The sequence below is a fragment of the Camelina sativa genome, chromosome 8 (genome assembly GCF_000633955.1).
Source record: "Camelina sativa cultivar DH55 chromosome 8, Cs, whole genome shotgun sequence".
NCBI lineage: Eukaryota > Viridiplantae > Streptophyta > Magnoliopsida > Brassicales > Brassicaceae > Camelina > Camelina sativa.
The window spans coordinates 5807004-5820671 of NC_025692.1; the positions used below are offsets into that span (position 1 = coordinate 5807004).

The 13668-nt window shown below is 36.8% G+C and overlaps 5 protein-coding genes across 7 annotated transcripts in view; all 5 read left to right on the plus strand.

The window, feature by feature from the left end:
- Nucleotides 1–1638, plus strand: part of LOC104706370 (nuclear pore complex protein NUP1-like) — a 5946-nt gene extending 4308 nt beyond the window's left edge. Inside the window, exons 7-8 of one of the 2 annotated variants that reach the window (XM_010422558.1) lie at nucleotides 5–637; nucleotides 881–1638. In XM_010422558.1, coding sequence (XP_010420860.1) covers nucleotides 5–637; nucleotides 881–1396 — 1149 coding nt within the window. In that variant the 3' untranslated portion in view covers nucleotides 1397–1638. The remainder of the gene's footprint in view (nucleotides 1–4; nucleotides 638–880) is intronic. The other variant, XM_019228358.1, reaches the window with a different exon arrangement.
- Nucleotides 1787–4699, plus strand: LOC104706371 (zinc finger CCHC domain-containing protein 9). Its single transcript, XM_010422559.1, has 8 exons — nucleotides 1787–2020; nucleotides 2122–2177; nucleotides 2262–2424; nucleotides 2509–2597; nucleotides 2680–2812; nucleotides 2905–2997; nucleotides 3078–3180; nucleotides 4192–4699. Exons 1-8 carry the CDS (start codon nucleotides 1850–1852, stop codon nucleotides 4596–4598), a joined length of 1215 nt encoding a protein of 404 aa, XP_010420861.1. The 5' UTR covers nucleotides 1787–1849; the 3' UTR covers nucleotides 4599–4699.
- On the plus strand, nucleotides 5315–6505 carry LOC104706373 (blue copper protein-like). Its single transcript, XM_010422560.2, has 2 exons — nucleotides 5315–5634; nucleotides 5899–6505. Exons 1-2 carry the CDS (start codon nucleotides 5457–5459, stop codon nucleotides 6342–6344), a joined length of 624 nt encoding a protein of 207 aa, XP_010420862.1. The 5' UTR covers nucleotides 5315–5456; the 3' UTR covers nucleotides 6345–6505.
- LOC104706374 (floral homeotic protein PISTILLATA) lies at nucleotides 7763–10342 on the plus strand. The gene is made up of 6 exons (XM_010422561.2): nucleotides 7763–8280; nucleotides 9287–9348; nucleotides 9445–9544; nucleotides 9644–9673; nucleotides 9772–9816; nucleotides 9939–10342. Exons 1-6 carry the CDS (start codon nucleotides 8026–8028, stop codon nucleotides 10071–10073), a joined length of 627 nt encoding a protein of 208 aa, XP_010420863.1. The 5' UTR covers nucleotides 7763–8025; the 3' UTR covers nucleotides 10074–10342.
- Nucleotides 12206–13668, plus strand: part of LOC104706375 (probable galactinol--sucrose galactosyltransferase 6) — a 5118-nt gene continuing 3655 nt past the window's right edge. The window contains exons 1-2 of one of the 2 annotated variants that reach the window (XM_010422562.2): nucleotides 12206–12526; nucleotides 12638–13646. In XM_010422562.2, coding sequence (XP_010420864.1) covers nucleotides 12305–12526; nucleotides 12638–13646 — 1231 coding nt within the window. In that variant the 5' untranslated portion in view covers nucleotides 12206–12304. The remainder of the gene's footprint in view (nucleotides 12527–12637; nucleotides 13647–13668) is intronic. The other variant, XM_010422563.2, reaches the window with a different exon arrangement.

Below are 13668 nucleotides of genomic sequence, written 5' to 3' on the forward strand. Positions count from 1 at the left end.
ACAGCTTAGCAAGGGAAGAGATGGCGGACTTTTTGGACCCAGTAGAAGATCTCGCCAGAGCACCACGCCATCCATTGTGTCTCCTTATTCACGACCTTCACGTGGTTCATCTCGTTTTGAAAATTCTGATATCATAAAGAGCTCTGAAACAGGGGAATCAGATTACCTATCGAGGTCCCAGACAACAACTTATGGTAAGCATAAAGAGTCAGAAGTTGGTACCCCGACTGTGCCTCCACATTCTAGTCAGATTGCTAGGACAATATTGGATAAGATTGTACGGTCCCAGTCCAACCCCAGAGGTAAATCTGCTGAGCTAAAGCTTGCCACTTCCTGGAGATATCCAGAGTCTTCGAAAACCGTTGAACAAAGCAGCTCAAACGCCAACAATGTGAAAAAGGATGGCTCAGCTAAATTGAATGAAGATGTGCAGAACATTTTCTCTCACAATCAGTCGTCCTTTGTGCTTAAACCTCCTGCAAATAGCACCGCTGACACTCAAAATGGAATGACCAAGACCGCTCCAGCGTCAAATGGAGTATTTCCTGGAACTCAGGCAGCAGGTAGCAGTGGTACCGCAGTCCAATATGAGTTAGGGAAGCCTAAGAGTTCTCTTTCCAGAAGCACACATGGAGAGGTATTTGAGCACTTGATTTTTTTTTTTTTTTTCTTAACGCATATTGCATCAAGGTTTAGGGTGTTAAGGTTTTGATTTCTTTGCTGCTTTTATCTTTTGAGTGTGAGTAACCTCAATATATACCGTAACATAGGAAGTTACAAGCTTCATGAGCTTTTACATATTTTGTGACTTAAAAAAAAACCAAGATCTCTGCGGAAAGTGAATAAACTTGTAACAGTTTGAATTTTTTTATTCTTGTAGAAAATTGATGTCACTTCTTCTCAGGACGCAGCAAAAGCTGTTCCCTATTCTTTTGGAGGCGAACCTGCAAATCTCCCCAAACAACCATCTCATTCACTAGGAAATAATAAACCTGTACTTCCATCGATCTCAATAGCCAAGCCATTCCAAAAATGGGCAGTCCCTTCGGGTACAAACGCTGGCTTCACATTCCCGGTCTCTTCATCAGATGGAGCAACATCATCAGAGCCCACAACTCCATCCATCATGCCATTCACAACAAGCCCAGTTCCAAGTGGTGGTATTGCCATTACAAGTCATCATGGAGCAACAAAGGATGATGAGATTCCTCAATATAGTTTCAACAGTAAGAGAAGGGATAATAAGTCGCCGCTGGTCTTTGACTTTCCTTTTGTGAGCGAAGAGGTGATAAATGAGGAGGATGATGCAAGTTTAGGTATCGAATACACATTTGGGTCTGAAAAGACGGAGAGAATACCGTTCGGCTCAGCAGGAAGTGATGGTGTTTGCTGTTAACAAACAAGGACGATGGTCTCTTGTGTCTTGTAACTTTTCCAATCTCTTAGTTTTACCTTTTTTTTTTTTTTCCTTACTGTGAGAGTAGAATTTTTTTTACCTAGAATCATGTGTTTTGATTTTATATTCATTTTGAGATGATTGTTTTTTTTTTTTTTGTATCTGATTTTTTAATCAATAATCAGGATTGTTCACCTATACGATCAAAATAAAATTAAAAAGGTCGAGTATATAGAATCATATGTGCTTAAATTTTGCAACTCTGGGTTCAATTAGAGAGAGTGGAAAAAACATGTGCCACGTTAGTATCGTCCCCGCGTATTAGCCACAATCTCGAAGGAACAGCAAGTTTTGAAAACTTCTCTTTGCCCAGACGAAGACTCCTGTATGTGTGTGTGGTGGGTGTTCCTGTTCCTGATCTTCCTTGATAAGTGGTTATTTTGATCACTCCTCATGTGCTCGATTCATGCTGGATTTCAGGTTTCTCAGCCACAATGGAGCAGAAAGAAGAGCACCCGATCTCTATTACTACTCAATCCCATCTCAAAATTCGCCTTCTTTCCTCGCGCGGTTTCTTCTTCGGACAACACAGATGGTTCAGTTTCATCTTCCAGACAAAACAGTGTATTATACCTCTTACAAATCGTATATACAATTCTCCACTCTTTGTACTCACATTGATGGGATTTCTCCCTTTTTTTTTTTTTATGCCCTGTTTTGAACAGCGACAGATGGGTTATGATCCTTCAGAGGAACTGTTTGGTGTTGATTTCAAACCCAGGTAAGAGTTTCCAACACTTTTTTTAAAAGTGAATTCACCCTTAAGGTCTGTGAATACGATCAATTTGGTGATGGTTTCATTCAGGATCATATCTGGTGATTCGCGCGAACCAAGGTCATGGTTTGGTCCAAACGGTCAGTACATTCGAGAGCTTCCATGTCCAACTTGTAGAGGAAGAGGTTATACTTCATGCTCAAATTGCGGAATCGAGAGGCCGAGATTGGACTGCCCTCAATGCAAAGGAAAGGTACTACTTCAAAAAGCGTTTTGTGAGAGACTTCAAACTCTTGCGTTACAATGTTATTGAACTTTGCTCTAAATTTTTGTGTAGGGCATAATGACTTGTCTCAGATGTTTGGGAGATTGTGTCATATGGGAAGAATCAATCGATGAACGACCTTGGGAGAAAGCTAGATCCAGGTAGTGTTATTCAAGACTACTAAATCTCATTTTTTGTTTATTCTTTGACTAATAAATCTCTTCTTTGTTTGTTCTGCCACAGTTCTCCATTTAGAGTAAAGGAGGATGATGAGGTTGATAATCTAGAGATAAAGTTCAGTAAAAGGAGAAAATCGAAGCGGATTTACCAGTCACCGACTCCTGAAGTTGGACAAAAGATCAGCCGATCTCTTAAAGTTAGTCTTATTCATGTATTCCTCTTCATGATATCATCATACTCTATCCATGGTGTATTGTTATAGTCAGTCTAAATGTGGTTTTATTATAGAGTCTCAATGCCAAGACTGGACTTTTTAGTAAGCGAATGAAGATTATACATCGTGATCCTGTCCTTCATGCTCAAAGGGTAGCTGCAATTAAGGTCTGTAATCAATTCCCATTTTTGTTTTGCAACTTTTGGTTTTGTTTACTTGAATCTGCTTAGTGTTATTTGTGCTCTAGAAAGCTAAAGGAACACCAGCTGCTAGAAAGCATGCATCAGAATCTATGAAATCTTTCTTCAGTAACCCCGAAAACCGAGAACAGAGAAGCTTATCCATGAAAGGTAAATATCAGTTCTTAGTAGAAATTCAGAGTTTAGCTCAGTTTAGTACTCTTTTTCGTTCTGCAACTTTCTCTGCTTACATTCTCTAATTAATGTGGTACGAATTAGGCTGAGGCTTTGTTACTTAAGGTAGCAATAGTATATATCTTTGGATATCATTGGCGCTTACACGGTTAATGTGAGATACCATGTTGTTTCAGAGAGAAACTGTAGATATTTAGGTTTTGATTTTCCTTTTATGGTGACAGTTTCTTGTGCAAGTGCAAGCCAAGAAATGGTAAAAACTCATTTTGTGCTGTTTCAGGAATTAAATTTTACTGCAAGAANCGATCTCTTAAAGTTAGTCTTATTCATGTATTCCTCTTCATGATATCATCATACTCTATCCATGGTGTATTGTTATAGTCAGTCTAAATGTGGTTTTATTATAGAGTCTCAATGCCAAGACTGGACTTTTTAGTAAGCGAATGAAGATTATACATCGTGATCCTGTCCTTCATGCTCAAAGGGTAGCTGCAATTAAGGTCTGTAATCAATTCCCATTTTTGTTTTGCAACTTTTGGTTTTGTTTACTTGAATCTGCTTAGTGTTATTTGTGCTCTAGAAAGCTAAAGGAACACCAGCTGCTAGAAAGCATGCATCAGAATCTATGAAATCTTTCTTCAGTAACCCCGAAAACCGAGAACAGAGAAGCTTATCCATGAAAGGTAAATATCAGTTCTTAGTAGAAATTCAGAGTTTAGCTCAGTTTAGTACTCTTTTTCGTTCTGCAACTTTCTCTGCTTACATTCTCTAATTAATGTGGTACGAATTAGGCTGAGGCTTTGTTACTTAAGGTAGCAATAGTATATATCTTTGGATATCATTGGCGCTTACACGGTTAATGTGAGATACCATGTTGTTTCAGAGAGAAACTGTAGATATTTAGGTTTTGATTTTCCTTTTATGGTGACAGTTTCTTGTGCAAGTGCAAGCCAAGAAATGGTAAAAACTCATTTTGTGCTGTTTCAGGAATTAAATTTTACTGCAAGAACTGCGGACAGGAAGGCCATAGAAGCCATTACTGTCCAGAACTGGGCACTGATGCGGACAAAAGAATTAGATGTAGGCTTTGCGGTGATAAAGGTCATAACCGAAGAACCTGTCCTAAGTCGAAACCAAAGGTCACTAAAGGCATTTCCACAAGGTATCACAAATGTGGAATATGCGGTGAGAGCGGTCACAACAGCAGAACATGCCGAAAACTGACCAGAGTGAAACTCAGTGGCCGTGTTGGCGATTCTGAGGAAGATGGTGTTGTTAAAGTCAGAGGAGGGTATGATTGTGGGTTCTGCAAGAAAAAGGGACATAATGTAAGAACCTGTCCAAGCAAACAAGTTTCAGACAGTGATTCTTGTATAGAGCAAGCAGGTTCTTGATCACATATTGGTTTAGGCTTTGTTTTACTCTTGAAACAGAAATAACCAATCCCACACTGCTTATTCTTAGAATCGGATTAATCAATCACTTTGTCCTTTTATCGGTTTTTGGCCAATTTTTCAAAACTCAACAAGTCTGACGCGACTTTGACCCCTTTTGGTTTCGGTTTATGACCGCATTCGTAATTCTTTTGGGTTGATTTTTATTGAGCACGACCAGAGTTGGTGCCAACGGACCCACGCAAAGAAAGAGGGATCGTTCATTGACAATATCGACCCTAGAAATTTCTAAAATGTTATCCATGTATAACAAATTGCCTAGATGGCTAGATGTCGACGTACATTAACACGTACCTAATAGTTCAGCCATATCCATTGACATTTAACTCTTTTGTTTCTTTCTAACATTATTAGTATCCTTACTATTCAACGATGCCCTTTACCATCGTGTTAACTGTTATTATTAGAATGCTATTTTTAGTGTGAACACTAAAATATCAAAGGCCAATAAGTTAATCACGTTTTTTTTTAACTCGATCGAAATTTTATTACGGACTATTTTTTTTAACACGCGCTAAAAATAACAACTGTGGACAAAAAAAAAACCTTAGCAGGCAAAGATTGACCAAAAGATAAAAAATCTAAAGTTGAATAATTCAACCCCTTGTGAACAACCTCTCCTTTATTGCCCTATAAATAGTTTGCAAGACTTTTTGAAACCATTACAAAACACACACAAAAATCAAAAGGGTCATTTAAAATCCTTTAAAGAGACGACATACAGATATTGTTTAAATCGACCAAGAGAAGATTAAGGGGTGACCTGAATCCTTTCAACACAAAAAAAAAAAAAACAAAATGGCCGGAGTTTTCAAAACGGTTACGTTTTTGGTTTTGGCTTTTGTTGCCGTTACTGTCTTCGCTGAGACGGAGGACCACGATGTTGGTGGTGATACCGAGTGGACGAGACCTATGGACCTCGACTTCTATACTACCTGGGCGGCCGGTAAAACTTTCCATGTAGGCGACGAGCTCGGTGAGTTTTCTATTTCTTTGTTTCTATAACAGTCGATTTTGTCCGATCGTTCATAGATGATCATGTCAGTGATGTTACTTCTTTGGTTCTATATATATTATTTTGAGCATATTTGAACTATATATAAAAAAAAAGATTAATTAAGTTTCCACCGACTGATGTTAATAGTTCACATATAAATATATTAAATCATTGGTAACGCGCGAGAGATCTAGTTTGTTTAAGAACTAATGATATTCTAACTTTTTGATATTCTTATTACAGAATTTGATTTCGCTCCTGAAAGGCACGATGTGGCAGTTGTAACAAAAGATGCATATGAAAACTGCGACAAAGAGAAACCAATCAGCGTCATGACCGTACCTCCGGTCAAAATCAGGCTAAACACCACTGGACCACAATACTTTATCTGCACCATCGGTGACCATTGCCGCTTTGGTCAAAAACTCTCCATCAACGTAGTTGCTGCTGGTGCTACAGGAGGAGGTGCTACTCCAGCTCCAGGTGCTCGTGGCGGTGCTTCCCCTGCACCCGGGGCAACCCCAGGTGCCGGAGGAGCCACCACTCCCCCCACTGCTGGCGGGACCACAACACCTTCCGGCTCTAGCGGAACCACCACTACTCCAGCTGCTGGAAATGCCGCCGCTTCTTCTTTAGGAGGTGCTACTTTCTTGGTCGCTTTTGTTTCCGCTGTTGTTGCTCTCTTTTGAGTTAGTTAATCAATATGTGTTTGTTTTATACCTTATACTCTCCTTAATTCTATTACAGTCATGTACGTATTTTTATTCTTTTTGAGAGAATAAAGACTTGTTTTCAAAGTCATTATATAAACGTCTTATACTCTGTGATTAGTATGAGTTTCGATATGTGATTATTCTGTTGCCAAAAAAAAAACAAAGAGTGGTTTTCCACATCATTGACTATATATTATTACCACATTTCATAAAAGATTTCCATCTTCTTGATCCAGTTTGTCTAGTTTTCATGTATGATCTCAGACAAAATTTACCTTCTAAATACTTTAATCACACTCACGAATCCGAAACATGAACCGAAGTTAGAAAAATATTAAAGAGACACATATATGTTAATCTAATTCAATACTAATATGGTATTTTTGTTTCGGTGTAGCTAGGGAGACGTTTCTCACCTATATTCACAATTTTAATATAGTATGCCCGTACGTACTAAGTAGTAAGTTCGACATACGACCACAAATTTCCACAATAATTTGACACGTGTCTGATTGACGTGAATTTAGAAAAACCATACACTTGTTTTGTAGTCTTTGTTTTGGTCAAAACACTTAGCTTGTTTTGTTTTCCAACAATATGATGCATGACATTTTCCCCTTAATATAATGTGTAAGCATGATAAGTTCCAGTGGTTATACCAAAGTCTTCGGTAATTACACTGTTCCTTTTTTTCTTTCAATAATTTAATATGTTTGATTTTTATAGTGTAGCTACGATATTCGATAAGACCTATATATGACATAGAGTTCCTGAAATAGCAAGTCTTGGCTTTACCAAAGTAAGAACCTGTAGAAAAATAAAGGTGGTTCTAAAATTTACAGAGAGATCTTGTTGGTTTAAAACTATAAAAAGTTTCAAAACTCCGGTGCTAATTTAATTTAAGCTTGTTGGTTTACGGGTAAATCAATTTCTAGATAGACGAAATGAGAAGTGTATGTGCAGAATAATTTTATAGTAGCTTAATCATTAATTATATGATGTCACACAATTGTACTTGAATTTGTCACTGAATACCCATCAAAACTCTTAAATCTCAAATCTAATTATATACTCCATATGTAATTAATATCTAATCTTTTTAGACATATAATAATAGTTTTTTCTCAAACCAATCTCTATCTACAGTTCATTGAAGAAAACATTGTATGGAAGAGACCATAGGTTAATCAAGCGACACTTAAATCTATCAAGAGAAAGACAGATAATCAAATCAAATGAAAGGAAATAAACATCAATCACATAAAAAGAGTGTTCATTAAGCAAAATAGCTAATTTTATTATGTTACTTCATTTTTTTAAAGAAAATATTTTTGGTAGTGTAAAAAAGAAGAGAGAATAGAGTTGGCTATGACTATGTGTAATAAGAGAAACAAAAACAAGCCTTCCATGACTGTGCCATTAAGAAAGTAGCTTTGTTTTCAATCCCAAACTGTCAAAGTCTCTCTTCACCTCTCAAGATTAATCAAACATTTAACTCTCTCTCTCTCATCAATGTTGCTTTAAAGCCAATGCTCCTCTTCTTGTTCTTCATATAAACCACATATCCTCTCCTCCGATCCACATCTTAACAATTTCATACCAAAACCCTAAAATTGAGAAAGAGTACTTAGAGAGAGAGAGAGAGAGAGAGAGAAAGATGGGTAGAGGGAAGATAGAGATAAAGAGGATAGAAAACGCAAACAACAGGGTGGTGACGTTCTCAAAGAGGAGGAATGGGTTGGTCAAGAAGGCTAAAGAGATCACAGTTCTTTGCGATGCAAAAGTTGCTCTCATAATCTTTGCCAGTAATGGTAAGATGACTGATTATTGTTGTCCTTCCATGGATCTTGGTGCTATGTTGGACCAATATCAGAAGTTATCTGGCAAGAAACTATGGGATGCTAAGCATGAGGTACTCTCTTTCTCTCTCTCTCTTTTATATAATCTATAGTTTATTTGTCTCAAATAATATTCCATGGCCAAAATCATGAAATGGGTTTTCTATTTCTTTGCCAAAAACATGTCAAAAGACCCTTGAATTTTTAACCCTAGATGCAGATCTACTATTAGTGTTTTGTCTCAAAAACAAATATTCTGAGCTAGATATAATATCATCATGAAATGAGTTATTTAATTTTCTTTTCCTAAAAATATGTCAAAGGAGAAAAACCTCGAACCCTAGATGCAGATCTACAAAGGTTTCTTTGTCTGTGTAGCCTTCCAAGCTTCTTTATTGATTTTCTTGTACTCAACAAGACATGGAAGTTATTCTTTTTTCCGTTCGTGCATAATTTGTATAGGTCTTCAATATATTTTAGAGTATATCTAAACATGTATTCACCAACTGTGTTTTGAAACCACACCAAGACAAAATCTTAAGCGAGTTATATTCAAGTTTTAGGTTATCGAGAGAAAATCTGGGATGTGATATAAATGAGAATATCTGCACAGTTTACTGATTTTACATTTGTGGCTTTCAAAAGTAATTGAAATTAAACTGAGAAATCATACTTTTGATTATCCTAATTAAAAATACTTTTAATTCAAATATTATTTATTATTATCAATTTAATTCTGACAATCATAGGTTTAGTTCTAACAAATGAGATATATCTCTATAGAGTAATAAGCAGACAGAGGGCTGTATACCATTTAAGTCACTACCTAGTATTTATGTGTATACATATCTGTGTAAACTTTTGCATAGAAGGATGTCAAGATATGTGTGTTACTGTTCTATATGTTCTGCATGAAACATGAATAGAGAGAGACGAGACTTGTCAATTATAACCAGATCTGTTTCTTGAATTTGTTTAGTGTATTAATATGTGTTTTTTTTTTTACTGTGATGTAAATTCTTAAAATCTACTATCACTCATCTAATACATATATATATGCTGAACAATATTGATCTCCAGAACCTCAGCAATGAGATTGATAGGATCAAAAAAGAGAATGATAGCTTACAAGTGGAGCTCAGGTCGGTCGATCACCCTTCAGTACAGTGCCATATCTTTACGGAGGTATCTTGATAGAAATAATCTTGCTACGTACTGAATATAAACTGTGAATACAGGCATTTGAAGGGGGAAGATATACAGTCTCTCAACTTGAAAAACCTGATGGCTGTAGAGCACGCCATTGAACACGGCCTCGACAAAGTCCGAGACCACCAGGCATGTGCACATCTCTACGTTCATTCATTCATACACATGTATATATGTATAAATACATTCAACCATTTAACTCTTATTTGGTCTGCTTAATTGTCACAGTCGGAGATCGTCATGACAAAGAGAAGAACTGTGAGCATAATATAACAATTTATATTGTTTACTACTTAGCTTTCGGACTGAAATATGTATAAATGATTACATCATTTTTTTTATTTTATTTTGTACAGGAGAAGATGATTGTAGAGGAGAATCGGCAACTCCATTTCCAGCTGGTACGTATGTAAATTAATATAAGGCTTTTGCGTATGACATTTGGTTTGAAACTATTAGTACGTATGTTTGTGTTCTGAGTAATATGGATATATATATATATATGGCTTTTTGGGAATTGCAGCAACAACAGGAGATGGCTATAGCTAGCAACGCAAGAGGAATGATGATGAGAGATCATGATGGGCAATTTGGATATAGAGTGCAGCCGATCCAGCCAAATCTTCAGGAAAAGATTATGTCCTTGGTCATCGATTGATCACCGAGACTTATAATCTCATCATCAACATCTATCTATTTCGTGGTCCTTTTACTGTGTCATTATGTATCTGTGCGTGTTGTATCAATCTCGAGCCACATCTATACTCTCTATCGGAGTCGGACTTGTTGTACTTAAAATTATGCTATATGTGTGTTGTTTGCTTAATTATGACCTATATGTATTGGTTTGTTTGGTGTGCTTAAACGTTTGGAACTAACTGCATGTGTGTGTTAACTAATATTGGCTGTTATATTTTTGATAAGCTATTCCTTGTTAAGCTATTTATGGATCGATTTTAATGAAGAAAAAACAAATTTTAAAGTTAGAATTGGCTTCTGAATATTTGTTACACATGTACTACGTACTATAATGTGTTAAAAACCATCATTTAATTAATCTAAGTTGGAATACAATTAAAAAAGGTAAAGGTGAAAGGTGTTAAACAATACTAGTACTAAATTAGTAATGTCGTCTCTAATACCATAAAAAAGAAATGAAAAAATTCGTCGACTAAATGTTGGATACAGATCGACATGAGACCGGATGGAGGATTGACATATAAAGGTGGAGACATAGAAGTAGCCGAATAGCGATGGTCGGTGAGTACTTCTTAATATCCCAGTTACGACTAGTTGGAGATGAAATTTATTTTTGTTCGTTATCGCGATAATATATGGGTAATCGACCAAAACAATATCTGACAAAACCTTATCCGCCAACTAAAGCATGATGTATCAACATGGACGGATAAACAAACCCATTGGGTCCATTTGGAGACAACTCTACACTTTTTGTTCGCTCGTAAGAAAAAAATACCAAACAAGTTGAGTTGCTTTCCCAATCACTTTCTGATCCAAAATCACCTATTGCGAGCGAATCATGCATCTCCGAATATTTCGTTTTCAGTAAATTATTATTACTAGTATTATAATAAATATAGCGAACAAAGAGACAATAAAAAATGACAGAAAACATCAAATTATTCAGTTTCGTGAAGAAGTAGTACTCTCTCTCTCTCTCTCTTTTTTTTTTTTTAAGTTTTAATTTTATAAAATGAGAGATTACTAAGAAGAAAAAACCAGGGTACTTGGTGGCACCGCACAATGATCGATATAATCTGGTTGAGAGCAGCGAAGATAATTTAGCCACTTGTAGTATGAAGATTCCTGTCAATTTGCACCCTTTTTTTTATTTTACAATTTTTCATATTAAGTTGATGTCAGTCTCTGTTTCATTACGTAAGATATATATATATATATATATATTTAATTCTAAATTACGTATATATTCTTATATTATATTCTCAAATAACTAAGGACATTAACATAATAATATTTATAACATATATATATAGTCATTTACATTTAACAGTACTATGAGAGAATAGGAAATACTGAAAGTACAGAAAAATACCATGCAACAGGAAAGTTTACAAAGTATTTGGGATAAAAAAAACAATAAAAACCATTACAGAAGACGACTATTTTGTCAATAGTCATATTTTTGGTTACAAGATACAAGAAAATTTCTAATTTTAGATTTTTGGGTAGGTTGAAAAAAATAAATAATAATTACGTCTCGTGATAAGAGATGAGAGCCTATTATTATCCGGTGACACGATGACACGTAATAAAGTCGTGGAAATATATTTTTTTTTGAATCCTTAAAAAACAATAAAAATATCTTAAAAATATCGAACCAACACGCCGCGCGTGCCAATAGAAACCTTCTTTTATCCTACGTGGCAAACTCATCCTTCCTTTTTTTTTTTTTTACTTGTCAACGGTCAACTATGATATCATTCTATCTTTGTATTATATATGTCACCAACAAAACAAGAAAAATATTTGGGTTTCTCGATTTCTTTTTGACCCAACCTTACGCTAAAAATTGATGTTTTCATCCCTCAAGCTTTTTCACATGTAAGCTTTCTGTAAAAATAAATCAACTTAACCTTTACAACATCATGTATACAACCTTAAGTTAATTATTAAAAAAAAAAAGATTACTTGCGCACAATAAGAAAGAAACGCAAAACGTGTTATAAGAAAAGTACTTAATTTGTTATTTAAAAAATATTTATATAATTATAAATGCATTTAAAAAGACCTTTGGAATCGGATTAAAAAGAGTTAAAAAGACTTCCCTGAAACTCGTAAAAATATATTCATTCATTCACACGATTTCCCAAAACAAGGAAGAAACAGAGCAACAACAACAAAATAAAAATGGCGTCACAGACTTGCTACAATGGAATCCACCGTATAAAAAGGGTTCATCCTCTTCTGATCCACTACTCTCTCACATCTCCAACTCGACCATTCTCCTCCTCTTCTTCTTCTTCTTCTCTTTCTTTCAAATCCAAACCTCACACTCCTCTCCCATCACACTTTCGTATTCGTTTCAGGCATTGTTCATCTACTCGTGGGTTTCAGTTTTGTTCATATAAGGTACTACTTCTCTTTCTTCTTCAGATCTCTTTATCCATGGCAGATTACACAAACTCTCGATCTCTAAAATTTGAGATTTTTTTTTTATTATTATTATTATTATTATCACAGAGAAACGAGGCAGCATCGTCGTTCAAGACAAGGTACAGAGAAGAAGAAGAAGATATGACGATCAAACCGGCGGTTCGTATCTCCAATGGGAATCTAATTATCAAAAACCGCACGATTTTAACCGGTTTACCAAACAATGTCATCGCGACGTCAGCATCGGAGGCTGGACCTGTCGAAGGAGTCTTCCTCGGAGCGACGTTCGACAAAGAACAGAGCAAACACATCGTACCGATCGGTACGTTACGCGATTCCCGGTTTATGTCTTGTTTCCGGTTTAAGCTCTGGTGGATGGCCCAGAGAATGGGCGAAATGGGCCGAGACATCCCTTACGAGACGCAGTTCTTATTGGTCGAGAGCAACGGTGGATCTCACCTCGAGCCTGACGGAGCTGACGGCGTCGAGAGTAACCAGAAGCTTTACACCGTCTTCTTGCCGTTAATCGATGGATCTTTCCGTTCGTGTCTTCAAGGAAACGTTAACGACGAGGTTGAGCTCTGTTTGGAGAGCGGTGACGCCGACACGAAACGGTCGTCGTTTACTCACTCTCTGTATATTCACGCCGGCACGGATCCGTTTCAGACGATCACGGACGCTATTCGCACCGTTAAGTCGCATTTGAATAGTTTCCGTCAGCGTCACGAGAAGAAGCTTCCAGGGATCGTTGACTACTTGGGGTGGTGTACTTGGGACGCGTTTTATCAAGAAGTGACTCAAGAAGGCGTTGAGGCTGGTCTTGAATCTCTAGCCGCAGGTGGAACGCCGCCGAAGTTTGTCATTATCGACGACGGTTGGCAATCCGTTGCGAGTGATGACACCGTCGAAGAGTCGCCGGTGTTTCGGTTGACCGGGATCAAGGAGAATGCTAAGTTTCAGAAGAAGGATGATCCCAAAGTTGGGATTGAGAACATTGTCAAGATAGCTAAAGAGAAACATGGTTTAAAATACGTTTACGTGTGGCACGCGATAACGGGTTACTGGGGCGGGGTTAGACCCGGGGGAGAGTACGGATCTGTGATGAAGTATCCGAATGC

Excerpts from the sequence above, each read along its gene's own strand:
- LOC104706371 (XM_010422559.1), top strand. The coding sequence starts at position 1,850 with ATGTGCTCGATTCATGCTGGATTTCAGGTTTCTCAGCCACAATGGAGC. Across the intron at positions 2,425-2,508 it reads GCCCTCAATGCAAAGGAAAG|GGCATAATGACTTGTCTCAG; the intron begins GTACTACTTCAA and ends ATTTTTGTGTAG. Across the intron at positions 2,813-2,904 it reads AGATCAGCCGATCTCTTAAA|AGTCTCAATGCCAAGACTGG; the intron begins GTTAGTCTTATT and ends GTTTTATTATAG.
- LOC104706374 (XM_010422561.2), top strand. The coding sequence starts at position 8,026 with ATGGGTAGAGGGAAGATAGAGATAAAGAGGATAGAAAACGCAAACAAC. Across the intron at positions 9,349-9,444 it reads AGCTTACAAGTGGAGCTCAG|GCATTTGAAGGGGGAAGATA; the intron begins GTCGGTCGATCA and ends CTGTGAATACAG. Across the intron at positions 9,545-9,643 it reads ACAAAGTCCGAGACCACCAG|TCGGAGATCGTCATGACAAA; the intron begins GCATGTGCACAT and ends TAATTGTCACAG.
- LOC104706373 (XM_010422560.2), top strand. The coding sequence starts at position 5,457 with ATGGCCGGAGTTTTCAAAACGGTTACGTTTTTGGTTTTGGCTTTTGTT. Across the intron at positions 5,635-5,898 it reads CCATGTAGGCGACGAGCTCG|AATTTGATTTCGCTCCTGAA; the intron begins GTGAGTTTTCTA and ends TTCTTATTACAG.